Below are 26658 nucleotides of genomic sequence, written 5' to 3'. Positions count from 1 at the left end.
TCTTGACCATAGGTGAGGGTAGGGGGGTAGATCGACCGGTAAATTGAGAGCTTCGCTTCTACACTCAGCTCTCTCATACAAGAAAAGTACAAGAAAGCCTGGGTCCTTGGAAGCAAAATATATAGAAATGAGGGGTGGGTTATGCACAGTGCTGCATAATGTTTGGCCCTCTGAGAACCATAGATCAGTTATATTCAAGAGGAGGGTGACACCTCTACTGCTGATATCTCCAAAACTGGGCAACACACAACAAAATAAGCACCAAGAGTACGGTAAAATAAAACAAAAAAACGTAGGAAAAGTCAAATGTAGAGCCTACTACAGAGTAATATGATTAGATTTATCTTTATACAGCATGTAATGGTGCATTAAATAGTTAACACCCATAGTAAGTATGTAGCCTTTGTTCAAGAACTAATCCTCGAATATCATAATCCCTGGATATTTCCTGACTGACTCTGGATCACAAATTAAGTACCACTGAAGCCGTTTGCTTTAGCTTGATCGTGGGAAGAACAAATGTGTAAAGCTTTCACACACTGACTCTGGTGCATGATGATAAAAATCCTTTCCAAAGTAATTTTTCCAAATTTGGAAAAAATGTAGTTGTTAAATCTGGAGCTGCAGATCCTCGTGAAGGAACGTTCAGAAGCACGGCAGTAGTTCAGGCTGAAAGGGAAAAAAATGGAAAAGCATTAATCACATTGTCTCTGACTTTAAAAGCCAGGGCAGGCCTAAATTTAGAAGTGTTTTCTCAGTTGAGTAAAAAAAAAAAAATAATGAAAGAGTACTATTACACTGAATCCGCCTGCACTTTTAAAACAGGCAAAATCTGAAAATGTCACGTTGTTGATGGTCTGCCTTATGCAAATGTTGATATTGATATGTACTGTATGTCTGTATGTGCAGGTCAAACACATGCGACCTGTGAGATTCGGCAGCACGCCTGTTGAATACGATAATAAGCCTTTATTGTGGGTTTATGGACAAAAGAAATGTCAGCAGTGTAAAAATGAATCATTCAGCCAGTTTTGCTACAGAGTCCACAAACTAGCGCTCACATTTCTACATTATTCACAACCTGCAGAGCTTCAAATTGAAAATCCTTTGACCTTATATCTAATATAGCATCTTTGTATTTTACACACCCCTTTATTAGAGGTCTGATCTTATTCTTTCTGTCTTCCCTGCTAAAACTACAAGATATGTATTTCAAAACTGATTACTGATAAAAGACTGATTGCTTTCTCTAAGGGCAGCTGCACTAAAGTACACTCGGTGCTGTTTCCTTGAAAGAAAACAATCGGCTGTAGTCTATGTCCTTAAAGATGAATAGATAGGGGGTAGAAAAGGAAGAAAAAAGAAGGATGATCTGGTTGTAACTGGATCCAGAAATATTATGTGAAAAAACATGTGCCGGAAAATGGTAATTAAAATGTTGTTTGTCAGGAAGGGTTCAGAAAAGATCAACATCAGACTGTTTATCAGAATCAGAGATTAGAGTATTGTTTATCTGGGAAACACCTTTCAAAATAAAATTAGAATTTTTGCAGTCGAGTTGAAATACCCATTTCGGAATTCCTCCCTGAAAAACAAGTTTCAGCACAATTTAACGTGTGATTCAGTCGCTTCATCAGAATGCAAATGAGCACGCAGAGGACTCCAGGAGTCCTGATTTAAATTCCTGCATGCTGACAAAAGAAACTCTCTTTAATTTAATCTTGAAGGCCTTGGCCAAATATGAAGGAAAAACACAGTTCTTTTTACTTTTAATACATTCGTAGGACTTTAGCTGCATGACCTTCATCTGTCCAGCGCTCTGAGAAGAAAATAAATACATACATTTTGAAAAAGACAGGCACTCCATGGAAATATGGCCAAGTTTATATTTTTCATTGGGTTGCTGGCATATTTTCATTGCATCCCTTGAGAATGACATTTCAGACGCCAGTAATATTTGAATACAAAATAAAGTAAAAAGAAACTAAAGAGCCTAAAAATGGAACTACTGTGTCAGATCATTAAGTTCTCAAAATTTAAAAAAGTCATGAGAGGGGGATAAATTGGATCACACGATGACCACAGACCACAGTGCAGCCTGGAGCTCTCCATTGTGGCGTGGAGAAAAGAATTCTCCTCTTGCTTGCGTCAGCTGCACACTTCATTTAGCGCCCATCTGATTTATTATGACCAGCCTCGCCAAATGGCTGTCCATGTTATATATATATTCAGATTGTGAGGAATAATTGAAATGCCATGCACTCTTATTTAGTCAGTGCGTCGGCTGGTTGTGCAGTCTGTGGGAATGTAGAGCGCGTAATGCATTTCTTCTGTTTTGATTTTAATGTTGGTGCATGTGCACAGTGTAGGCATGTGCTTAAAATGAACTTGAGGGCAGTTTATCGGTTTTGGGACAATTAGAGGAAGCAATGAATCCTGTGCGTCCAGGAGAAAGACCATCTTCGGTCTGTTTGACCTCTGGTCCGCATGGAGTCTACACATCGAGCATATGGGAATGCTGGGAAATGGATTGACTTTCTGCCAGCGGAGGGCCATGAAATATTAATTCACACCTCTTTTCTGACAGTGAGCAATACTCTGACTGCAAATATGCGTGTGCCTGCATGTGTGTGTCTGGGTTTGTGTTTACACATATGTAGGCTGATGGAAAGCAAGCGGAACGTGCTGGAATGCAGTTGTGTGTAAGAAAGAGATCAGCATGAATGGGATGAAAGGTAGCTCAGACCTGGTCTACCTGCAGTGATATGTAACAGTGTTTCAGAACACTGTCGGGCCATTTACACCAAGTGTTGAAATGATTCCTGAAATAACTTGAGGTTGTCTTTTTCTGTGGAGGTGCAGTGGCGGAGGCAGATTGTCCTCTTGTCCATGCTGCATTCATTTGTGTAAAGGCTCGCACGCTCATGCTGATTCAAAGCTAACGTTGGAGTAGAGCTGCAACAATCCTCCGCACTTTAAACAACATAAAAAAAGCACAGTCATTCATAAGTGAGAGATGTGCACAAAAGCAGCAGCAGAAGCATAAGACAAAACTTCTCACTTCATTTTCACTTAGCAAGTGCGGGTTTTTTTTTCACTCCGAATCAATGAGATCTGACTGAAATGTCCATCCAGCTGAATGCAAAGGAGGGAAAGATTTAATGCTGTGTGAGGGAGGAGAGGCAGTGTCTCACTTTAGGGACAAGCTGGGGACTACTGAGACCTCAAATGACGTGATAACTAGATTTTAGAGCTACTAAGAGCTCCTGCTAATGACATTCAGGCTCTTTAGTGGTGACTGGAGCGTCAGAAAGACCATGCTTCATACTGGTGTGGAAATCTTGTGAGAGCAGGTTTACTCATGAACAGATGTCCTACACAGAAAAGCCTATTGCAGCTAACTAACCTGTGGAGAGTAGCCTGCAGCAATAAAGCCACATCCCATGCTGAAAGTCCTTCATGTGTATCCCACATTAGTCTGCGTACATGTTACAAGGATGCCATTTTTGTATGAGTATTTGAACTAATAGGCAAGTCAAGTCATCTTTATTTATATAGCACATTTAAAAGACATCAAGTGTCGGCCAAAGTGCTGAACAGAGGGATAATATAATAAAAATAATTAAAATAGGATGGACAACAATGAAAATGTTCCTCTTTTTCTAAAGTGAATGGAGGGGATGATGGGATGCAATTACAGCATCTTTAAATTTGGGGTGATTAAAAGATTTTAATTGGACTGTGAAGGGTAGCATTTGCTGTTTACTTTAACATTGCCACACATGCAAGTTGCAAGTTACCCAACCGAGGTGCATGTCAACTTAAATGTCTGACACAGTTGGTCTGGATTTTATCCCGCTGCTTGTGTGAATGGTGAAGCTAATATTCTGGCAAAACTGCCGGAGATATTATACAGATGGATAGAGATATGGCACTCATACACTCAAAAGTCTGTGGGGGAATTCTGCAGGAGCAAAAAATAATGGTAGGAGTGTAACTTCTAGGGGAGGGGCCTTCTGAAAACTAACTTTCGGGGCAACATCAACAAAGTTTTTATCAGCTTTGACTAAATCGATATTCTGTTTGTAGCAATTGGAATCATATGTAGTTTGCTTTCCCAATAAATGAAAGACATTGAGCTCTTCTCTGTATTAGCATCTGTATAATGACATTTTTTTTTTACCATGTAGGCCTCATTTCAGCAAAGATTTACCAAAAGAAAAATAATGACAATGTTTACTGTACAACAGAGAAAACATTAAAAAAAAAAACTTCTTAAACTGTGTTAAGTTTTGTGCCTGATATATAATAATCTAAACAAACTAGTTAAAGTAAAGTAGCACAACTCACCACGTGAAGACCTTGGACAGAGAAGAGGACGCTAGAGGTGGCCAATTGATCCAAACATCGACAGTATTGATGCCAGCACTGGTATTGGATCAATACATTGTTTCTGTCTTTTAAGTTTAGTATGCAGTCCAATGACTGTGTTAACACGCACTATGAATAATGTCTGAACCTTTTTGTGTTGAGTGTCACGGAGCATAAATCTACTTGCTAATTTATTTCAGTAGGTGTACATTCTGATGTGTTTATGCACCACGACTTTAAACCGGTGCTATTTACTTTACAGTTTCATCTCATAATGATCCATGTTGAATTCTGTCATATTTACATTGCACTAGTTACACTAAACTATCACAAAGTCACTTCATACTAAAATCTAACAGCTGCTGGTTCTATTACTGTGGGAGTTTTTTCTGCTATGTTGTATTTATTGTCACATTAAGGTTGCACTTCTACATGTTGCATCATTTCTTTTTGGGTTTAAAAGAAATGTAAAGTCTTATTGAATAATTTTATTTGTGGGGCTGAGTAAAAAGTTGAATTTTGGGAGGTATTTCTAGGTGGCTTTTGTAAATCAATATGTTATTGATCTACAGACTTTCAGCTTTAATTTAAGTTATTATACTAAACTTTTGAATTAATTGTTCAGGAATTACAGCAAAGGATCAATTGGGGAAAAAAATGAAAGTGATTTATTGAAAAACGGATTTCAATTAAGCTATTTGGTGATTAGACTTTGATGATCCATCACAGCATTATGTGATCTCTGCAGCGATCGGTGTTAGGGAAGATCCGCCCAGAGTCTAGACATTAGTGGTGCCAGAAGAGCACTGAGATTTAAAATACACAGATTGGAGGCAGGTTGGCTCCTGTGAGTCCAACAAGAAAATGATTGGACTAGAGTAATGATGTCAGAATTGAGTTTGATAGCATGGGAAAACAAAATTAAAGCTTTATACTGGCAGACAAACGCCCAGGAAGCAGGTAGATGAATGATTACAAATCATCCATAGTTTAGCTTCATTTTTATACACAGTCCCCCATTTTTAGAGGCTTTAAATTAATTAGACAGCTGACTGGCAAGCAGTTTCATGACTGAGTGAAGCTTGTTCCCTTGTTATTTCTTTGTAAATGAAGACGGTAAAAGATCTGGAGCCATGTTCAAGTGTTGAATTAAAATTTTATAGCTTTCATTTTGATTTTAAATATGAAGCCCAATGAGATGCAGTGTAAGTGAGGCAGTGCATCATACACTGAACCCCACCCACCCCCACCCCAGGAAGGCACTGGCCAGCTGAACAACAACGCTAAAAGTCCTGAAACAGAACAGAAGACAACTAAAATTAATAATGACAGAAATATTTCCATGGTCAATAAAAACAATTTAACAACATCTAACAAAGTCAAGAACACTCTCGAAGAGGCAGGGACATCATTGTCAGCAGTGCTGGGTGTAATGCACTGTAATGACATTACATTTTTCAGTAACCCAGTAATGTAATAAATTCAGTAATTGCATTACAGTAAGAATTATACCATTTATTGGGCTTAAAAGGTTCTTCGGTTATCTACAAATCACACAAGCATGTTTGCACTTGCACTACAATGAGCTGATTTCAGTTCATGTGTGGCAGAAGGAAAAGGTTGGAGCTGTTGAGGAGTTATTTTGCATTGCTCAAAAGGACAGGAGTGCAATGATGAAGTGAAAACTGCATGTAGGACAGAAACAACTGCATTATGCTAACACAACTTCAGCTCTTTGCAAGCATCCGGACAGACAGCATGCTAACATACTAGCACAAATCTAACCCAGGACCCAGAGTGATGGTAAATCTGAGTGTATGATGACATCAGCCCAGCACTTAGACCCTCAATTTGAACAGGTAACAAACACCATCACGCTTGTAGCCCTCGTTTCTACCTGTTGATGTTTCTAAAATAGAATCACTGTAGAGATTTTAAGGTGTCGCGGATAAATACAACAAAATAAAACCAGGACAGGTACCAAAAAAAAAGAAGATCTATTCATAACACATGGAAAAATATCCAGGGAAACTGAGTTAACGATAAAAACGATTAAAAAAATAACAATAAAAATCGATATAACCCCTGAAAACCTTAAATTTCACACCTAGTACCAAACGGTCCGTGGCCCAGGGGTTGGGGACCGCTGATTTAAACTGTAGCTTCAGGTTCATATTGTTAACTGGTTACACACTCTGCTCAGATGCAGACAAAGGGTGCACAATTGATTGGATAGAGCTTCACAGTGCAAATGGATAATGACCCCAAAGCATATTGCAAAAGCAACCCAAGAATTTCTCAAGGAAAGAAATGGGATGTTCTTCAGTGGACAAGTCTGTTACAAGTCAATCTCAGTTCAACAGAATATGCTTTCCAGTCATTGAATACAAAAATGAATGCAGAAAGATCCACAAACAAGCAGGAAGGCAAAAAACACAGCGTTTAGTGACTTTTCTGAGTTCTAGACATCAGGCAATCTTTGCAGAAGATTTCCAAATATTGAAAAACAGTCCTTAAATTTAAAATGATGTTGGTTTGCCCATTCAATTTGGAGTCTCTTAAAATGGGGGAGTCTCTTAAAATCCACTGTGGTGATGTGCAGACGTAAAACTAAAAAGAAAATTCTGTCATTTTCCAGCAAATTACTGATCTAGCTGTTGGTAGGAGAGCTTACCGGGTAAAGAAGGCACGCTAACTATGCAAAGTCTTTCTCCTGTGATTAAATAAACTGGAGCTCTGTCTACCTGTGATGTCTCCAGACAGGCACCGAATCATTACGTCCTTACACATATGCCCTGACAGTAAGTCATCACCAGTCAGTGACCTCCGAGAGACCCCTCTCTCAAAGTGACCCCTTGTGGCGCTACCATAGAAAAAAAAATTCTTCACACATACATGTTCCTTGAATGCACTTTCCCGGTCACTGCTGTCCAATATATTATTCATGGTTACCAAGGAAAAGGTGCAAATTATGTTTTTATAAGCACATAAATTATTCATGCACACAAAGATAAGGGCAGGAAAGAAAAATGGTTTTTAAGTAGCCAAAAATAAGCATTTAAAAGCACCAGTAAACACTAGCAGCATGCGTCTAGTCATTATCTGGTGTCAGTCATTATAAGATGTTAAAAAAATGTCAAACAGTCCTGTGTTTTAAATTTTAGATTAAGCCTTTAAAGACATGCTGCTTTTGAATTAGGAAATGATGAATAATTTCAATGGTGTTAATGGGTTGAATGGAAAAATACACTTCGGCTGTAGAGAAATGGAGACGGCAGCGGTCAGAGATACAGTGTTCTAACAATATCTCACAGTTCAGGTGTGAAAATGTAAGAGACTAATGGCGGCTTGAAAAAATAAGATAAAGGAAAGCTGTGCTTGAGATAAAAGCGTAAGCCATTAATGTTGAGGAGCACGTTACGGGACATGGTATATGATTCAACGAGAGGAGAGAGGACAGGCAATACTTCTTGAATAAATGAGTTTTTAACCAATGTCTGAATCACTTTTATGCACTGGAGAAGTTTAATAAAAGCAATCTGAAGTATCTCTGGACCAAAAAATGAGCCTGACTACTTATAAGTCCAAGAAAAATAGAAATGAAGCGTTTCTGTTTTGGAGTAACTGTTCTTTTTCTTTTTTTTAATCAAGTGTGTTGTTTCTAGACAATAACACAGCACTGGAACACAGCTTTTATTTCCCATAACCTGAAGTGGTTATCTAATTGTGTAGTGCTGCGATAATATAGAGTTACATAGAGGACAGAATGGGGAAGATGAAAATGAAGAGCATAACAATACCTGGGCTTATGTCAGAGGGGATAAGGATGCGTGTTTGCACTTTAAAACATCTTCTATATGGTAATCTTGTTTGGCTGTATAAGCACGAGCAGCATTCAAACTGAATGGGTTTCCCCCTGTTCTAGTCGCTTTCTGCTGGTCTACTGATGTGTTCTTGTGCTTTATAGACTGAATGTTGTGGGGGGGTGGGGGGAGTGGGCTGCTTTCTATGACTAATCCTGCTATAAACAGCTCCTGTGACAGACCCTATTTTATTACACTTTGCTGCTGGTATCTTGAATAAAGCAGGAAAAAAAAGACACTGTAAATATGAATTTAATGCATTTTTTTTAATGCACAAGTAGATTACAATGTACATTTAAATGCAGTCACTGAAAAACCCTTATTTAATGGACACTGGCAATATAATGAGACAGCAGATAAATTTTTGGTTCTACAGCAGTCGTATATAACTTTTTCATTATTTTCATCTTTGCATCTTTGTTAGGAATGATGCTGCTTTTTGGTCTGTCTTCAGAGCTCTCTCTCCTTCTTGTATGTATTTGGGAAAATTGCAGGTTTCAGCAGCATTCACCAGCATTCACCAGCAACTGTGCAGGGTAGCTGTGTGGGTGGAAATATGAAAGGCAGAAATCTAAATGTGTCTGACACAGCGTCCACTGAGCCTCAGCGGATCCCTCTGAGAACTCCGGGTAGACTGGCTGCAGGTATGAGAAACGCAATTCAGCGGCGCCAGAAGCATTACAGATAAATATCGCAGAAATAAACCCAGAGGCTGGAGGAGGGGAGCACAATAGTGGTGGAAAACTACCCATCTTTCTTTCACAATATTCTCATTTCGATTGTCCCTTACAGATTGATGATAAAAACAGCAGTATTTCTTCCTCAGTCTTATTTAAGTGACATGCCATGACAGATCCAATGTCTACAAAAAAAAACCCCTCTCTCTGGGAAGTGTCATGAACAATATCATTGGTAAAAGGGAAAAAAAGAGTTTTATGGCTAACTGTGTTTTTACCCGTCAGAGGAGCGCTCCATCAACAGCTCCACTCCTCCAGGCTCAGTGGGACCACCAGAAAAACAGCTAATCAAAACCTTTCATGCTGATGGCTGCTGAGAGAAAAAGAACTACCTCTTGCCTCTTAGCACCTCAGTCTGAAGGGTGAGGGACTTCAATGCAAAGGGCTTTTGCAGCACCACACAACCAATCAACTAGGTGGACGACTTCGAGCTTTTCATTTCTGCCTGATAAGATTTATATTGACCTGCCATCACTTCCTGAGTATTCTGAGAAAACCGGGCCTACAAAACACATCTGACATTTCAAGTTGTTCCTTTATGCATCACCTGCTTTTCCTGACGTCTGTTACATGCACACAAAATATCTAATCAACCAATCATATGACAGCAACTCAGTGCATTCGGGCATATAGACATGGTCAAAACAACCTACAGAAGTTCAAATTGTGCAAAAAAAAGCCCTATGATTTCAGTGACCTTGAATGCAGCATGGTTTTCGGAGCCAGACAGGCAGGTCTGAGTGTTTCAGAAACTGCTGATCTCCTGGGATTTTCCTGCACATCCATCTCCAGGGTTTACAGAGAATGGTTTGAAAAAGAGAAAATATACAGCAGCAGCTCGCTTGGTGAAAATGCCTGTTTGGTATCAGAGGTTAGGGGAGAATAACTGGCAGCTTCGAGCTGATAAGAAGGCAACAGTTATTCAAACAATCACACATTATAACCAAGGTAGAAGAGCATCTCTGAATGCACGACATGTTAAACTACAGCCAAGGCTTCAGTTTAAATAGACTCATTATAATAGGACAACAGAAGATTGGAACAGCATTGCCTGGTCTGATGACTCTCGGACTGTAGTGTCATAATTTGGTATAAAAAACATGAAAGCATGGAATTAAGGCAGCTGTGGGAAGCAAACTGCTACTAGGAAGGTGTCCAATGAGCTATATTGTTACACAGCATTGGATGTTCATATTAGAAAATGGCCAGAGTTTCAAATAATGAGGTCAGTGTATGTACAGGTAACTCCTGAGTGCTAAAAAGCACTGAATTTGGCTGTCTTTGGTTTGCTACTTTTGGTTCTCTGTGATGTTTCTTTATGTGTCATCTTCCTGCTGTTCAAACCCCCTGTGCGAGGAGCAACCAATCACACAAAATTTAGCTTGAAGGGTGCTAAACCAGCTTGTTTCAGACAGCAGATGAAATTAGAGGAGCTGCACCAAGGCCCAGTATGAGATGAATAAGGATTATATTGGACTGTGATTCATGCCAGCCTAATCTAATAGAGTTTAACTATAAGACTATGGTGTTGGAAATGAGCATAATAGGTCCCCTTTTAGTATGAAGCTGTCTAATCAGATCTCAGTTTGACACATTTCTTCAGTTGTTTTTAGTTTTTGACAACCTGTCTGTTGTTCAGTAATTATCCATCCAGGGAGCACAAATTATCCTCCTGGCAGCAACCTGCTTAACATTCATACAGGTCACATTCACAGCAATACAGCACTGATAGAGCACATTAGAAGCGGCCCTGTATCTCCCCGTTAACAAGATGTAAATGAGATTCACGGCAAAGGCACCTCAGTGATAACAGCTGAGGCGGGTTTGGTTATCAGTTATTAAGGATTGTATACATCATAAGATACGAGTTAAGGTTAAAAGCCTTGTTTTTTTCCCATGTGAGAGAAGACAACAAAGAAAGAGAGGTTTTGTTGAAGGTTTACAGATGCTTTGAAGCATGTTTCCTTTTGTTTGCTCCGGGTTTTCTGTCTACCACACCCATTCCTCAAAATCTGTGTGCAGACACGTAGTCTTTACGGTTGATTACTGAGCCAATGAAGCAAAACATCAGCTGGCTGTGTGTGTAATCACTGCTGATTGAAACGACGCACTTCTAGGTTCTGGTTCATTACTTAAATATAACTGGGATGAAATATAACCAGTATGTCAATTCATGCTGCTTAGAACTGTGAAGGAGTTCTTAACCTTTTATCTCGGGCATGTAAGTTGGCTTATGAGATTTTTAGTAATGTAAATGCTCATATGTCAAAGTCAAAATGTTAAATTTCTAACTCTGAACTAATCTAATTCACTGGCAAACTCAGACTGTAAATAGAAGTTGGACATAGCCAATGTGATGTCACCCATTGGTTAGTGAGGTATGTTTATGAAGGCTCAAGCTGTCGCTATCTTGCCATTTTGGAATTGGATATGACGATAGAGAGGTGGATCTGACTGAGAAACGGATATAAAGGCGACCGTATGAGGTGACCGTGGCTCAGGGGGTTGGGAATCGCATCTGTAACCGGAAGGTCGCCGGTTCGATCCCTGGGCTCTCTGTCCTGGTCGTTGTGTCCTTGGGCAAGACACTTTACCCTACTTGCCTACTGGTGTTGGCCAGAGGGGCCGATGGCGCGATATGGCAGCCTCGCTTCTGTCAGTCTGCCCCAGGGCAGCTGTGGCTACAACTGTAGCTGCCTCCACCAGTGTATGAATGTGAGAGTGCTTAACAATAGTGGTATTGTTAAGCGCTTTGGGTGCCTTGAAAAGTGCTATATAAATCCAATCCATTATTATAAAGGAGGATAATCATGTTAAATTCAATAATACTTCAATAAGACTGGCAACTGACACCACTCGGTTACTTATGTCTTGTTCTGCAATTTTACCGGATGATTATGTTCACTCGTGATGACCTCAGGTTACTCATGCAAATATAGTTCCTAGTGTCAATATGACTTTTTGCATAGACACCGTATGCAATCAAGTGGCGCGAAATACAATTTTGCTTTGGCATGTGTCTCTTAATGCTGTGTTTGGCATGAATAAACCATAAAGCTGCGTGCACACTGGCAGCGATTCGCTCATCGCTTTTAAGCTGATAGCTGTAAACTTGTGGACATTCCAAACTCCGGTCGCCTAGGTGACCCTCTAACAAATAAACTTAGTAGTGTTCTTCACTTTAGTCTCTTTAGTCACTTGCCTGAAAGTTTACAGTAGGTCCTGCTCAGTTGACGTCACCAGCAGTTATTTTGCACGTAGTTGCTTGAAGTTGCCAAATATGATGGACTTTCTATGGTCGCCGTGAATCACTTTCAGTGTGTCCGCAGCTCAAGAGAGAAAGGGCACTCAAACAATGCTGGAGTGCAGTCAAATAGTTTAGCTTAGGAGCGTTCCAGAGTGAAGTGACACGGAAGTATCTGCATAACAGTCATAATAAGAGCTAGTTGAATTCTCTAAATACAAAAGAAAGCTTATTCACTCCACTTAACAGGATATAGTGGACCGTTCTTTATGAAAGAATAACTAGACCATCCAATTCACAGCAATGCACCATCCATGAAAATGATCAACAAACCTGGCAACATGACTGTGAGGGCCTGAGACAGTTACGCATGAGGACAATTTTGAGAAAAAACGGGTTTTAATGATCCAAAAATGCAAAGAATAAGTTATACAAAAGTCATCTAATACTACCGGGCCCTTTTGAACAGAACTAAAATAATAAAGTCAACAGGAAAAGAAACCTAACCACTCAACAGATCCAAAAACTAAGCTGACAAAAGGGACTAAACTACTGGCTTATCAAACCAGTTTTACACACAAGAGGGAGCAAATACTAACAAATGATTTAATATTGAAGAAACAAAACCAATAGTCAGTTTAATAATTACTTTAAATGAATAATAACCAAATCCAAACATAACCAAATACTAACTCGGGAGTTAAAACAGACAACATATTTAAGATGAATGACTTAATCATGCCTCTGACTATGAGCAGTGTTTGGCATGGCCCAGTTGGCACTTCCTGTATGTAAAGCTGCCTTCAAGAGCACATCTTTTGCTCCCCGTGATGCCAGCAGGCCTCAGCAGCCAAACGGACGCTCCAGCACTGGCAAAACCAGAGAAAGAAATTAATAATGAATAAAATAAGAGAATTTAACAGAGCTGAACATATGAAACTGAACTAAATCTACGTATTTGTATTGCGCACAATGTACTTCAACAGTGCCAAATAAATCTTGCCATGACATGCAAACTAGAGAATTTTGTTGATTTATGTGTCTGTGTGTGATATTTATGGAATTACACAGCAATTTTAGAGTAATTGTAAGTGTTGGCTCATGGGGTTACCGATTTGTTAGCTGCGTGTCTGCAGGTGCAGCCATCACAAGGGTGCAAATGTGGATTTCTATTTTCCATTTCGTGTGAATGACCTGCTGATGTGTTCTGAAGTGTCAATGACTCTGAACATCACGCCGCTGTAATAAAATCTCCTTGTTTTGATGAAGAATGTAGATTTATAGAAACTCTGAATCCAGATTATTTAACACGTCAATGTGTTTAAGGTTTGCCATGATTCACTTTGCATTACTTATATTTGTTGCATTTTTTCTTTTTTAAAGTAGACTTCTGAAGAAACAATTTTTTGTATTTAAAAAACCAAAATAAAATAGAAATGTAGAGGAAAGATTGTTAGTTTTAATATCTGTTAGTTTGGTGACAACTTGCCTGATGAGTCATTAATAGACGTGTTTATTTAGACTCTGGATATCTACAAAGCTCAGTCAACCGCTTTCAAAAAGTCTAACAAAAACTAAACTGAAATAAAATCTTGTCTGGAAATAATGAAACTAAACTGAATTCAAAACTTTTTTCCAAAAGTTTTTTTTTTTTTTTTTTTTTTTTTTAAATTTCAAAATGAAATACAAAAACTTATCAGAAGAGGTTGATTTGATTGATGAGAGTTTTGTTTCTTGTTAAATTCCAACCTTTATAACAACATTTTTAATCAGAGGTTTAGATGACCTTGAAGCGCCTTTTGTTGTGATTTGGCGCTATATAAATAAAATTGAATTGAACCTCTCTGCACACAATGCTTCCCTTTTCTTGAGTCCTTAAATTGTCTTCACACCTTTCCTTGACCTTGTGATATTTTTCACTGAGCTTGAGGGGAGAGAGAGGGGAGGAAAAAAAAAAAAAGAAAAAAAAAAGCATGAGGCGAAAGAGGCACGTCGTCATTTTTGGACTATTCAACCGCAGCTCCAGAACTGAAATCTAAGGAACAGTCCAACAACTGTAGAAGAAAAACTTCCAAGGGGGAGAAGCTTTTCTTAGAGACTCCTTTTAGGTCATCATTTTTATGAAATTTGACTGGTCGTTTCTACACATGCACTTTTTATGGCTTTAAGATGAGAAAATAACTGCCCACAGGTGTTTGAAGATAGTCCTGTCAGGAGTCTCTTACCATACGGGAGCTGAGCGTATGCGTTTGGGTGACAGATGGATGTATTAGATGTCCGTGGGGCACCTTTGACCTTCTAGTACAACTAACGCAAACAGTAAGAAAGCCCAAATACCTCATGGGGGAAGAACTCATTTTAAAAACCCATCTTTGCTGTCCCTCTTGTCACCAAATGCTGTACCTCTTTTCAAAATTTTCAATATTCAGCAAAAGCCCCAAGATTTCTTAGGTGACACGTCTGTTTATGAAAGCCTAAATAAAAATCGTATTCTAATAGTAAATTTATATTAACAGCCTCTACACAACAATTATCAGGTGCATTCTATAATCAAGATTTCTGGATTATAGGGTAGAAGTTTCATTTATAAAAAAAAAAAAAAAAAAAAAAAAAAAGCTCTAAAAGTAAGCTGTGAATGACAGCCACATTAAGACGCTGAAGTTGAACTAATTGAGGTCTAGCCTATGAGGTTAAATGTAAGAGCAAAACAGACAGCCATTCGATCCAAGTAAGGCTTCACATTTAGACACAATTCAAAAAGAGTTCAGAGAAAGTGGTGAGTTTAAATAACATTTACTTGCGCACATCACACACACACACACGCATACAGAGACAATCATGGTGGTACAGATGAGAGGACAGCAGTTAAAAAAAAAAAAAAATCCAATCAAAATAAGTGATGATCATACAGTACAGCTGCATCTCTTGGTCCATACACAACATGAGCAGTCTGCTGTGTTGCCACTCTTCACTTCCAAAAAAAAGAAAAAAAAAAAAAAAAACGAGCAGCAAATATTCAAAAAACACCAGAACCAGAGGCAGGTGTCATTAAGGAAAACAAATGTTTTTAGACTCAAGAAAAGGGAGGAGGGGAATCTTTAACTATTTACACAGCAAATAAACACAAATTGTAAATGTAGATGGAAGCCAACACAGGGCAGGATGAGATCACAGAAAACACAGTTAAGACTCAAGTGTAGCTGCATTTCCTAGCAGAAGTCAGAGGTAATGGGTTTTCACAATCAAACCGTCAACCAGATAATTATTCTTTTTAAAAAAAAAAAAAAAATTAAATAAAAATAATACAAGGACAATCATGTCACTGACCAATCACCTGCCACAAGCTTCCAGCAGTATCTCCAAAGACATACTGAACCCCCAATATCATCTGAAAACTAAACAGAGGCTGTCCATCGTTCCAGCTGCCGTGTGCTCGTCGGGAGAAGCCGGTTCAACTCACAGTTGAGCCCCTCACTGAGAACACCGAACCGCTCCTGTATTCATGCACGATCTGCTGGCAGCTGGAGAGATGGCATGCAGCGCTATCTGCACCTGCCCGCACCCTTCAAGGGGTGGGGCAGCGTTCACGGTTTTATAAAACATTCAAAAATGTAAACATGGCAACACAGAACTCACATAAACACAGAAAATACGTCGACTCCTGGACATACATGAGTGAGAGGGGGACTTGAGATGGCATTTTTATACAGGTGAGAACACATGACCGGTGCCCTCCAAGTGCATCACTCAACAACCAGTGTAGAGAACAGACTCCATGAACAGGCTGGAGGGTGTGGTTAGAAAGACAAAACAACGTGGAAAAGTTCAGGCTCAGGAAACATCCCAGGTTTGTAAAAAGCTTCGCCTCATAACACCACACAACCATCACTGGTGGATGGAAAGCTGCAGGTTAACAATTAGGAAATGTTTGAAACCAGAAATGTTATAAAGCAAAATTTACAACCGTGTGGTAGGAAGGGGGAAAACAAGACACCATAACACCATCTCATTATACAAACTCATGAACTTTTTACATGGAATACGGTAGGCTTTTTTTTTTTTTCTTTTCTCCCACAAAGTAAGAGCCTTCAAAGCTTGTTCTTACACTATGCAAGTCCCTTTGCCTGAAACTGTGGACAGCGTCACTTTGGTGAGATGTTAAATCACTTTTATTTTTTTAAAAGCAGCCGCTAGTTACCATTGAAACTGGCCAAACTGCAGATCTGCTGATATACCTCACTCACAGGAATTCCAAAAAAAATAAAATAATAAAAAAAAAAAAAAAAAAAAAAAAAAAAAAGATTGCATTTACTAATGAACCACTTTTTCTCCTTAATTTACAAGGTTTTCAACAGGAAGTTCAGGCAAATAAAAATTTAAAACTGAAATGTACAAAACACAGTAAAATCATATATACAAAAAAAAAAAAAAAAAAAAAAATTTTGAAGGTTTTTCCACAGAGTGACAAACAGGCTGCACTACTCTGCAGCCTCCAGAGGTCACTCACACGTGCATATGGGACAATAAATCCGAGGACCACCAAAATTACTGAGTCCATTGGAGAATATGGGAGAGGAGATGCTACTCCATCCTGGCTGCTGAATGGCTACTCGTTACAGCTGTACTCAGAATATACGCTTACGCTTAAGATAGGAGTCTGCGTAGTGACCGCCGAGGCCTTGGGAGTGCTGGCCCACATAACCGCCTTCAGGGCTCGGCTCGGGAGACGGGATCAGCCGGGAGAACGTGCGCTTTTGGCTACCGATGGGAGTCTATAATTACAAGAAAAAGAGGAGGGGGTGGGGTTAAAATCAAAACAGAAACTTCAAAAAGAAAAATATGAAACAATAACATTGAAGCCTATAAATTACCTTCATAACATTCTCCACACCTGCAGGGTAGTTGGTGTGGCTCACAGGAGGCATTCCCACAGCCTAAAGACAAACAACCACTCATCATTTGACTTCAACTCAAGCGCTCACAGTGCAACATTAATTATTGAACACAGACTTATTCTTGGCACCTAGCCCTCCACTATTTTATTTTTATTTTATTTATTTATTTTAATCCTTCTAGTGCTATCCTCAGTATTCTTGCACTGACAAATAATCAATCCTTCATATATATATCAAAAAAAAAAAAAAAAAAAAAAAAAAAAAAAAAAAAATCAATGCAAAGCTTTTGCTTACCCTGTTGAGCTTGGGGGTGGGAAGGCTCCCATTACAGGAGCTCTCAGACCCTGAGCTGAAATATGAGGACAGAGGTGGGCTTGGAGGGTAACTGTAGGGGGGGAACCGCTCACTGTATTCAGCGCAATGAGAGGCCTGCAGAGACAGACAAGTTCACAGCTATGTTACTACAGGGAGGCGTGCATTTAATTTACTGACACTACAAATGTCCTCAAGTCAGCTTTGAAACAGTTGACAAAGCACTACCTGCTGACCGAATCCTGCCAAGGCCCCGGCATCAAGATTCTCCTGCTGTTCATACAAGTGGGCAAGGGGATCCTGAGGAAAGACACCAGATGGCATCGGACCAGATTGTGTCATAAAACCACTAAATGAGCAGCCAAGCGCTATACAGTAAATTCAACAGGTCACAATGACTAGAGCAGTAAGGAAGACAAGGAAAAACAAAAAAAAACACACAACCCATCGATGCAGAAATACACATTTAAAAAAAAAATAATCAGGAGTCTGAGCAGCAATGATTCATAGTTACCCGATGGAGTGGGGGGTACTCAGGGCTGTAGGAATCCTGGTAACGCAGGTTGTAATTCGGTTGCATGCTCTGGTTGGACACGTTACTCAGTGTAGGCCGCCTTCTGTAAGGGTGAGGTCTGCAGCTTCCTCCTGGAGGAGATGCACGGTATACAAATATATCCTTGATGCATCCAACATCATCTCTCAGTTGAAGCAGCAAACAAGAACAGACTGTAAAAGTAGATAAAATCTTTACCGCTCATGCGAGCACAGCAAAAAAGCAGCACCTCACCTGAGGAAAACGCGTTGCTGACATTGAGGAAGGGACTCTGGGGAAGGTTTGCATCTTTTGCAGGATCTCCTAGTATGGAAACCTGACATGAAGTTTAAAAAGAAAAAAAAGATGGCTTATTTTTACATTTCCTGCACAGAATGAGGAATGAGAATGAAGAGGGGAAAAAAAGGCAGTTGAAGGACTGAAGGCATTTTAAAAAGGCAATTACTTGGGAACTCACCCCTTGTGCTGTGAGGCCATCTGCCCCGATCATGCCACCCAGCAGGGGTATAGAGATCCCCGGCAGGGTCGGAGAGGAGGTCTGGGGGAAGGGACAAGCCGACGTGGGGGACTCCTGATCCCTTGAAAGAGTTCTGCCACGTGGCATTGGCTTCAAGGGGGGTAGAGGATCTGTCTGAAGAGCCAGTCCAGGGACAATACCACCTATGGTGATTAGAGACTTCAGCGTAAATGACAATCACACATTTCATTTTTAATCTTCTCCTTCAAGCTTTTCAGAGGAAATTAGATATGCATTCTGTTTTAATTTGGGTAACATAAGTAATGTAAGGAGTAAGACGCCTGATGGACAGGCTAATGGCAATGCAGATGTTTATCATCAAAAGCAGACATGCAGTCTGTGGCTGAAGGAGCCACGGCTGGAGTGGACTGATGCCAAACCTTGGGGCAGGTCTCCGAGCAGATGGACTCCCTGCTGGACAGGCAGAGAGGCCAGAGGATTCTCCCCAATAAGTCCCGGCTGCTGACCAAGAGGGAAAAAAAAAAAAAAAGAAGAAGAAAAAAAGTTCAGTCACAACAGGGTCACTCAGCCACACTGCAACATCAAGGTAACTAAACTTAACACATGCATTCAGCAAGTTTACTTACTGTATATGCAATTATGTCCTTACAGGATGTACCTTTACAATTCTGGCATACAGCATAATAGTACATCTACCGCATTACTCAGCACCACTCGAAGGAACACTCCACACATACACGCACAAAAAAAAAAAAAAAAAAAAACCCTCACTTTCCTAGCAAGAGCTTACCCACCCAGGCAATAGGTTTTCTATCAGCATTCACATAAAAAGAAGAAAGGGCCAGAATCCATCTAACTTCAGCTCCAACTCACACACACACTGATGGCCAACCATAAAAACCGTTATCACTCACACAAGGCACTAGAGGGTTTTCTTTATTGTGTAGCACCTGAGCCCACAGAAGAGGATTTCCCAGAAGGGCTTGCTAATGGTAAAGAGGGACAGAACAGAGTGGGGAACAAAGTCTGTGAGTAGGAGAGGATGAATCAAAAACGGGCAGGAAGCAAAAGCAGGGAAGAACATGACGGAGCAAAGATGGAAAAGGCAGCGGTACCTGCTGAGCCTTGGCCTGGTTCTGAAGGAGCAGCTGGAGCAGGGCGGCCGTGAGAGCGGGGTTGGCAAGCAGTGGCGGTATGGCGGGGGCCGCACCAAGGAGGCCTGCGCATAGACAAAGATTAAGATCCACCGCAGGAGAACGAATAATAGCAATAAAACAGATTAAAAGCAGCTCACGGCTCCTCACCTTGTTTATGTCCCTGTGTCAGTGGGTTGAGCAGCATCTTGAGGGCGGCAGGGTTGCTGAGGCCTGTGAGTATCTGCATGGCTGTCGGATCAGGGAGGAGTCCTTTACCCCTGTTTACAGCCTTGAGAGGAAGGAAACAAAGCAAAGACTCAGAACAAGACCAACAAATAACCAAAATTTTTTCCATTAATCTGAAATCACGTGATGAGCCAGCTCCTCTGTGAGAGTTATATAACGGCAATGCTTCCAAGTCGTGTCCAGTAACGTAATTTTAACTACAGCACGAACTCAAAGGCAGCAATGTTATGCCTTAAGGGCTCAAGCAAAGACTGTAGATTGGAATACAGTACCATGGTTTGTGCAGCAATCAGAGCAGCCAACATGCTTCTTCCAGGAGGACCCGGGGCACAGAAGGACACCCTGATATGTGTCCCACCCAGCAGTCTGCCATCTGTGAGTCGCTGTGCTTCCTCGGCCATCTCTGCAGTGGCAAACTCCAGCACTGCAAAACGCCGGAAACTTCCATCTTGTCCCTGAGCCAACTGTGGAGAGAAAAATTGAGGCAGCAATTTTTCAAGCATATAGAGAAAAACAAAAAACCCAAAAAACCCTGCAGCCAATGAATAAGATGCACACACACACAGAGAGTGGAAGCCAAGTGGTTTTCACTTACACCCTCAGTGTTCACATATTTTAGCACAAATTTGGAGAAAGATGGAGAAAAAAAAAATCTCATGGAATTTATAGTTAATAAAAACTCAGGATTACCACAGAGAGAAACAGCACTCACTCAGAATTCTGCAACAGTAGTATAAGCTCTTTAAAACCTAATTATCAGGAAAAGTTGACAGAATTTAAATGTTCGAGGTTGCAGTGGTGACTCTACATATGCAACTTTTACATCCTGGTGACCGCTGAAACTCACTTGTTTAAAAATAAATAAATAACTGCCTGGTGGTGTTGGAGGCCACTACCGAGGGGCAAGACTTGCTTCACAAAACACCCATCGCAGCATTTGGTGAATTCTGAGCTCAGATTTACATGAGAAGTGCTACATGCTAAACATGCAACCATGTAGTGGCAGATATCGCTACTCTGTTTTGTTTGTTATTGTAGCAAAAACGTCAAGATTGCGTGTCCAACTGTTTCCATGCAGTGAATTAGAATGGCAAATCTTGAACATGTTCATATAAATAATAATGAAAAAAAAAAAAAAAGCAGCAATTTTATATATACACCTGGTGAGCACTCAACCAAAAGTTATGGATCTTTCCCCATTCATTAAGATAGGAGCTTCAAATAACTGTCAAGATGGCTACAGCACCAAAATTGTGTCTCAGGCTGCTGCTGAGCTGAAACAATCTACATAATTTCCCCAGGCCTGGATGGAAAATATCATTAGGTCAAGGAAAGATCAAGGTGAATTGATAAAGAAAAATAGAAGCAACACAAACTGAATTGGGGTGAAGCTTCTACACAGCTCACGATTATTATTTTAACATGACCCTCAATCCTGATTTATATAGCCTTTTTAAAATCTATATACGCGAGTTTTATCATAGCAGTGTGATGTTTGTAGTTCACCTGCTGGTTTAAGAGTCTCTTAGTTAGGAACAAATTAGCACGATATGACACGAAATGGAAAACCCTTTTCTAATTAACATTTTATAGTATCTGCACCAGGTGACACTCCTGTTGATTGTTTTCATCAAAGTTCTCATTGGGGGATGGTGTTGCCTCCTTTCTTTTCATAAAGGAAGTTTCAGTGTATCCTATTCTAAAAGGTGGCAAGAAAAGACATAAGAAGGAAGCACTCTGGAAATTTTTGGAGTACTAAGACTCTTCAAAAAGCACTTACTACGGCTGCCACCTGGATACTTATGGGTCACTTCACTCAGTGAATTTTGATTAGGAATGCTACTATTTGTCAGCACCCTTTGCTTTCATTTATGGTTTGGCAAATTTCAAATAACCCACTGAAATTTGCACCTCTAAAGTCCCAGATCAAAATCTGTTTTACCTTTTAAGGCCCTTTAATCACCACATCAACCACTATATATGGCTTTGTGTTGTTTTTAGTGGTACTCTGCTCTTACCATGATGCAACCGTCTGGTTTTATGAATTTGATAAAGCTGCAGTGATATCACAGTTTCCTATTAAAACCATCATATGGCTCCTAATTATTATGACTGTTCAGTCTGGAAACAACAGAAAACTACGACTGTGTCCTGCTCAAAAGGACACAGCTCTCTCCCATTCCAGAAAAAACCTGCTGAATGACACCACCTGGGGGTGTCAGGTGGTCATCACCATAGAAACCAACAGTTGCTATTGCTATAGTAACTTTGAGTGGCCACAGGAAAACTGGGGTAAAGGTGAAAGATCAAATATGGATTGCAGTTTCACAGTGACTCAGTAGTGCAGTCATTTTGCACACCTTCAGGGACAATTTTACAACTTTGTGATGGATTTTAGCAGCTTTTAAAGCACTCAACTTTTATTAATGTGGGCATTTGCTGTATAAAACAATAGCCACACAAAGAAATGACAAAAAAGTTAATGATCGCTGCTGTGTGCAATCAGTATGCTGTAGACTTCTGAAATCATTCACTTGAAGTATTGGGCTTGTGTGCAGTAAAAATCTGACCTGGCAGAAAACTGGCGTGTGGGTGTCAGCCAGGGCACTGCGGAGGTCTTGGGCTGTCAGCAGGCTCTGAGGCAGGCGGTCCACGCACAGGCATTTGGAGTGCAGCAGTGGATATGTGAGGGAGCCCACCTCAGTCCAGTGGACGTAAAGCATACGGGAGCCCAGCTGCTTCCCCAGGAGCTCCGATTTGGCCCTGGCCGCAGAGTCCTTCTTCATGTACTCCACAAAACCGTAGCCCTTGGAATGCCCCGAGGTGGCACTGTACACCAGGAAGCAACGCTCCAGGTTGCCGAAGGGGCGCACCAGTTCCTCAAACTGCTGCTGCGTGAATGCGCGGGGCAGGTTGGCGATGCACAGCAGAGCATCTGTCGGCTGCAGCTGCACAGAGATCTCCCGGTCCCGCAACACATGCTGGTGGAACTCTTTGATGGCACTTTGTGCTTGTTCACCATTAAGTAGGGTCACAAATGCTTTGAGTAACACGGGAAAGGAAACAGAAGAGAGAAACAAATTGGTGTAAGGCAAGGGAATGACATTGTTCAGGTGGCATAAAGTCAGATTTATTTGTACTCAGCAGGTGTCAGGGAGCAAACCCTGCCTGTGACGTTTTTGCCTCTAGCAAGGCTGTTAAAACAGTTCTGGTGGCACAATATCAGCACACAGAATCCTTTGTGTTGGTGTAACTTTACCCCTTGTTTAAACTACAATGCCTGTCAGTCCAGCAAGAATGAAATCAACATCTTGTTACCCATGTTATGAAAAAGAAAGAAGGCGTGAAAAAGTTTTCCAGTTTTGTCTGAAAGCCATGAGAAGGGGAGGAAAATAAAAAATAAAAGTAGTTAGTTTGGCAGCCAACTCTATATTGTTAAAAAAAAAAAAAAAAAGCGCCATCTAAATGTCACTGGTTTTCTTCCATATCAGCTTGCTGGATACCAGGCATACCCTGAAAATACCATCTGCCTCACACAATTTTCTGGCCTATTATCATGATCATCACCCATTTTCTAGTGAAATATTACTGCAAGAATGCATAGATATTTAATTATTTATATTCTAATCTGATATTTTACATTTTATACATTTAAAAACAAGCAACTCTAGCTGGACAAGATGGCAGATCACACCGAGGGGCATGTGAGGTAACGCATACACAGATACACAGAGAGCCCATCGATCTTATCGCACTTGAACTGACAATGTAACGTGACACCACGACAAGCGAGCATCAACAGTCGCCAAAAAGAGAGATCTGCAACTGTGTGATAATGATAAGTGCAAGAGAAGGCACACCGTGAAAACAAAGTCTTTAATTGAGGTCTGGCTGCTTTCTCCCGAACCCCTTTTCATGTTCAGTATGTCCATTGAAAGTCATTAACTAAGCATGCTCCAAATCTGGAGAGCCCGATTTACTTTTGTTTGCTACAGAGTTCACTGTCAGATTAAATTTTAAAGGGGCGTAATAGAGCAGATCCATCCTGATCCCCACCTCCTCCAACTTGCAGACGCCAAACTTGCCAAATTGCCTTGCTCAGTCCAACATGGTTGAGCAGTTAGACCTACCTGTGCCTTTGTACTTGTCAACAAAGCAGTACTTCAGATCATAGCTGCCCAAGAGCTCATGGACCTCCTGTAAAAAGAAAGAGACAATGATTAACTGCAGATGTTTAAATGTGTAAATAACATTTGACTTTAGGAGGTCGTTGGTTAATTGAAGATTTCAATCAACCCCCTCTCAGCCAATTAGCTCGTTGATATACACTGGGGGGTGGGGGATCAGTGCACCTGCTGGGGGGGGGGGGATGAGAGGTGAATGACTCCCTCATTGTTGTAGGAAAAATTGTTCTGCCCAGCTTTTGCCTATTCACACAAATGGCGATGCTGCCTAGCATTTTCTGAAACGTTTTGTCCCCACGCCTTCCACCTTTTGTTATAGAGAAACTCACATCTCGAACTCCCACTACTGCCCCAGCCCCCCCTCTGTGAACAATGGTACCGCCCGCAGGCCCACCGCTCCCCATGAGTCAGGCACGTTCCAAAAAAGAAAAAAAAAAAGTAGCATCAAGAGTTAATTACAGACAGAGTTAATAACAAATGGACTTATGACCCACCTTCACTGCATATGTAACCCGCATAAACCGGTTATGAACCACAGTTTGGCTCGGCGGGCCAAATGGTAAAATTCAACCACGAATGCAAAGCGGCCTGGTGGGTCACACAGGCCACAAATGACCATGATTGATTATTTGACCACTTGTCAGTAAACGCGAGCCATGTTAGTTAACAAACAAACTCAAACCAGTTATAGAACTGTTTGCATCGTTTTTAATTACCAATAATCTGTGCGTTTTGACTTTTAAACCACTAGCAGATGTAGTACACAGAAAACTAAATAAAAGGTGAAGCTAATAAGTTAAATGCCTGTGAAGCTAACATTGATAGCATGGCAGGTATAACGGAGCTAGGCTAGCGTTAGCCACAGGGTAGCATCAATCAATCAACCAACCAACAATTAAACCCTCACCCCCTAAAACTTTCTACTCATACCTGATTGCTAACGTCAGAGGGCAAGTTTTTTATAATAATTTTCCTCCTGTTGTAAAACTCCCGTCGAGTTCTCTCCAAGCGGCTCTCTATCTCTTCGGGGTTCAGTGATGTCAAGTCCTCGTCGACCTTTCGCTGACACTCGCGTCCGGGCGTCGCGTCCTCTTCGTTCTGCACGAGTTCGGGGTACCGGCGATCCCCGGGAATCCAGTTTTCTTGGTCCACGGCGGGGTCGTATTTTTCATTAAGTGGACGAGAAGCCAAACTGTTTCCCGAGTCTGTGTTTTCATCTTTGGCAGCTGTATTAACTGACACTGTGGCCGCCATGACTCGGTGCTGGAAGTTTTTTCGGTCTGAAAACTCTGGCTGATTTGAGCAGTTTAAACAATACACACATGGCCCCAGCGCTGCTTCTGATTGGACGACAAGGGAACGCATTCTCCATGACTACAACGTAAATCGGAAGGGTGGGGGCGGAGCAACGAGTGTCCCTGCTCCTCAGCATGAGGTGCATAATGGATGTTTTTTGGTAATTAATCTAATTAAAATGTAGTATTAAATATCTAGATTTTTAAAAGACAACAGACAATTTAAGAGTCTAATTTATGCATGTACATTTTCTCAAAAATATCCCAACAAAATATGTCTGAAAGATAAACTAGTGAAATATGGTTTATAATTTAAATATGCTCATTTTTGTTAGAACTACCAGTTCATAAAGCAAGGAGGCTTGAGAATATGTCCACATGATTGTGAGCTACTTGGCTTTACAAAGTGTCTCAAATAACAAATAAAAAAAGGGAAACAAAAACTAATACTGAAATAAATAAAAAGTCAAACTTGACACTTGAAACAACAAAAGCTGAACTGAGACAAACAAATCCACACTGGAAACTGAAATATAACAAAACTGAAAACAAAAGCATTAAAAATTCAAACAAAACATAAAAATCCGTAACGTTTTATTCTTGGAAATCATTGTGGTTGGTTTGTTTACTTAAATTCCATTATCTTCGTAATAGGCTATTGTTAGCATGTTGATTGATTATGTATTATTTTATGAATACCACTCTTTAAAAACTCAGCAGTTAATTTTTGACACATGGTAATTTATTCAGACTTTTCTACCACGAACAAAGCATTCATAAAGCCCTTTTTAGCTATGCAGAGAGTGTATAGGAAAACAGCATTTTTTCGCAGTAGATATAGAGAAGAAGATACAGGTTTTGTTTTGGTAATTTGAATTTGGTCTCTAGTATAGGCTGCGTCAGCTGAGAATATATCCAACACTGTAATGATGGATAAAGGGAATCAGTTTCATTTGGCTACGAAAAATGCCTGTGCCTCCAGGGGGCTTCACAGTCCAGACAAGCACCAGAAGGACCAATCATGTCATGTCCAGAAGTCAGCAGTGGAGTTTCTCTCCAAGATTATGAGTCAGAACAATATGCTTCACTATTCAGCATTTTTCTATGTTCCCAAGGGGAACAGCAGTAGTATTTAACCCTTGTATGGTGTTCGGGTCTGTGAGACCCGTGTTCAGTTTTTTTCAAAAGAAAAATTAAACAATTAATTATTTTTTCACGTGTAAATGTGTTGTGTCTTTCCACTCACTCCACTTGATTATAACTGATTTATTTATAACATTTTATATAAAAGAAAAACGAGAAGCACATTAATTCATAAATGTGATCTAACAAAGGTAAAGGGAA

General features: G+C 40.4%; 1 protein-coding gene across 6 annotated transcripts; it reads right to left on the bottom strand.

Annotated features, from left to right (window-relative positions):
• Positions 1-538: 538 nt before the first annotated feature.
• raver1 (ribonucleoprotein, PTB-binding 1) lies at positions 539-25338 on the bottom strand. Of its 6 annotated transcripts, none has more exons than XM_076883307.1 (16): positions 24950-25338; positions 23966-24032; positions 22406-22875; positions 20108-20299; positions 19758-19878; positions 19569-19672; positions 19368-19439; positions 18873-18951; positions 18433-18635; positions 18210-18291; positions 17937-18067; positions 17651-17722; positions 17405-17539; positions 17087-17149; positions 16858-16987; positions 539-669 (listed from the first exon to the last, which is right to left on the bottom strand). In XM_076883307.1, exons 1-16 carry the CDS (start codon positions 25271-25273, stop codon positions 665-667), a joined length of 2250 nt encoding a protein of 749 aa, XP_076739422.1. In that variant the 5' UTR covers positions 25274-25338; the 3' UTR covers positions 539-664. The 6 variants fall into 6 exon arrangements, with proteins under 6 accessions (XP_076739422.1, XP_076739420.1, XP_004552202.2 ...); XM_076883305.1 differs by lacking the exon at positions 539-669 and adding an exon at positions 12613-13084; XM_004552145.2 differs by lacking the exons at positions 539-669; positions 19368-19439 and adding an exon at positions 12613-13084 and having other exon boundaries at positions 18873-18954.
• Positions 25339-26658: the final 1320 nt, after the last annotated feature.

The sequence above is a fragment of the Maylandia zebra genome, linkage group LG4, assembly GCF_041146795.1.
Source record: "Maylandia zebra isolate NMK-2024a linkage group LG4, Mzebra_GT3a, whole genome shotgun sequence".
NCBI classification, from domain to species: Eukaryota; Metazoa; Chordata; class Actinopteri; order Cichliformes; family Cichlidae; genus Maylandia; species Maylandia zebra.
Note: the sequence above shows the minus strand (reverse complement) of the source record. Positions and strands in the feature narration are given on the sequence as shown.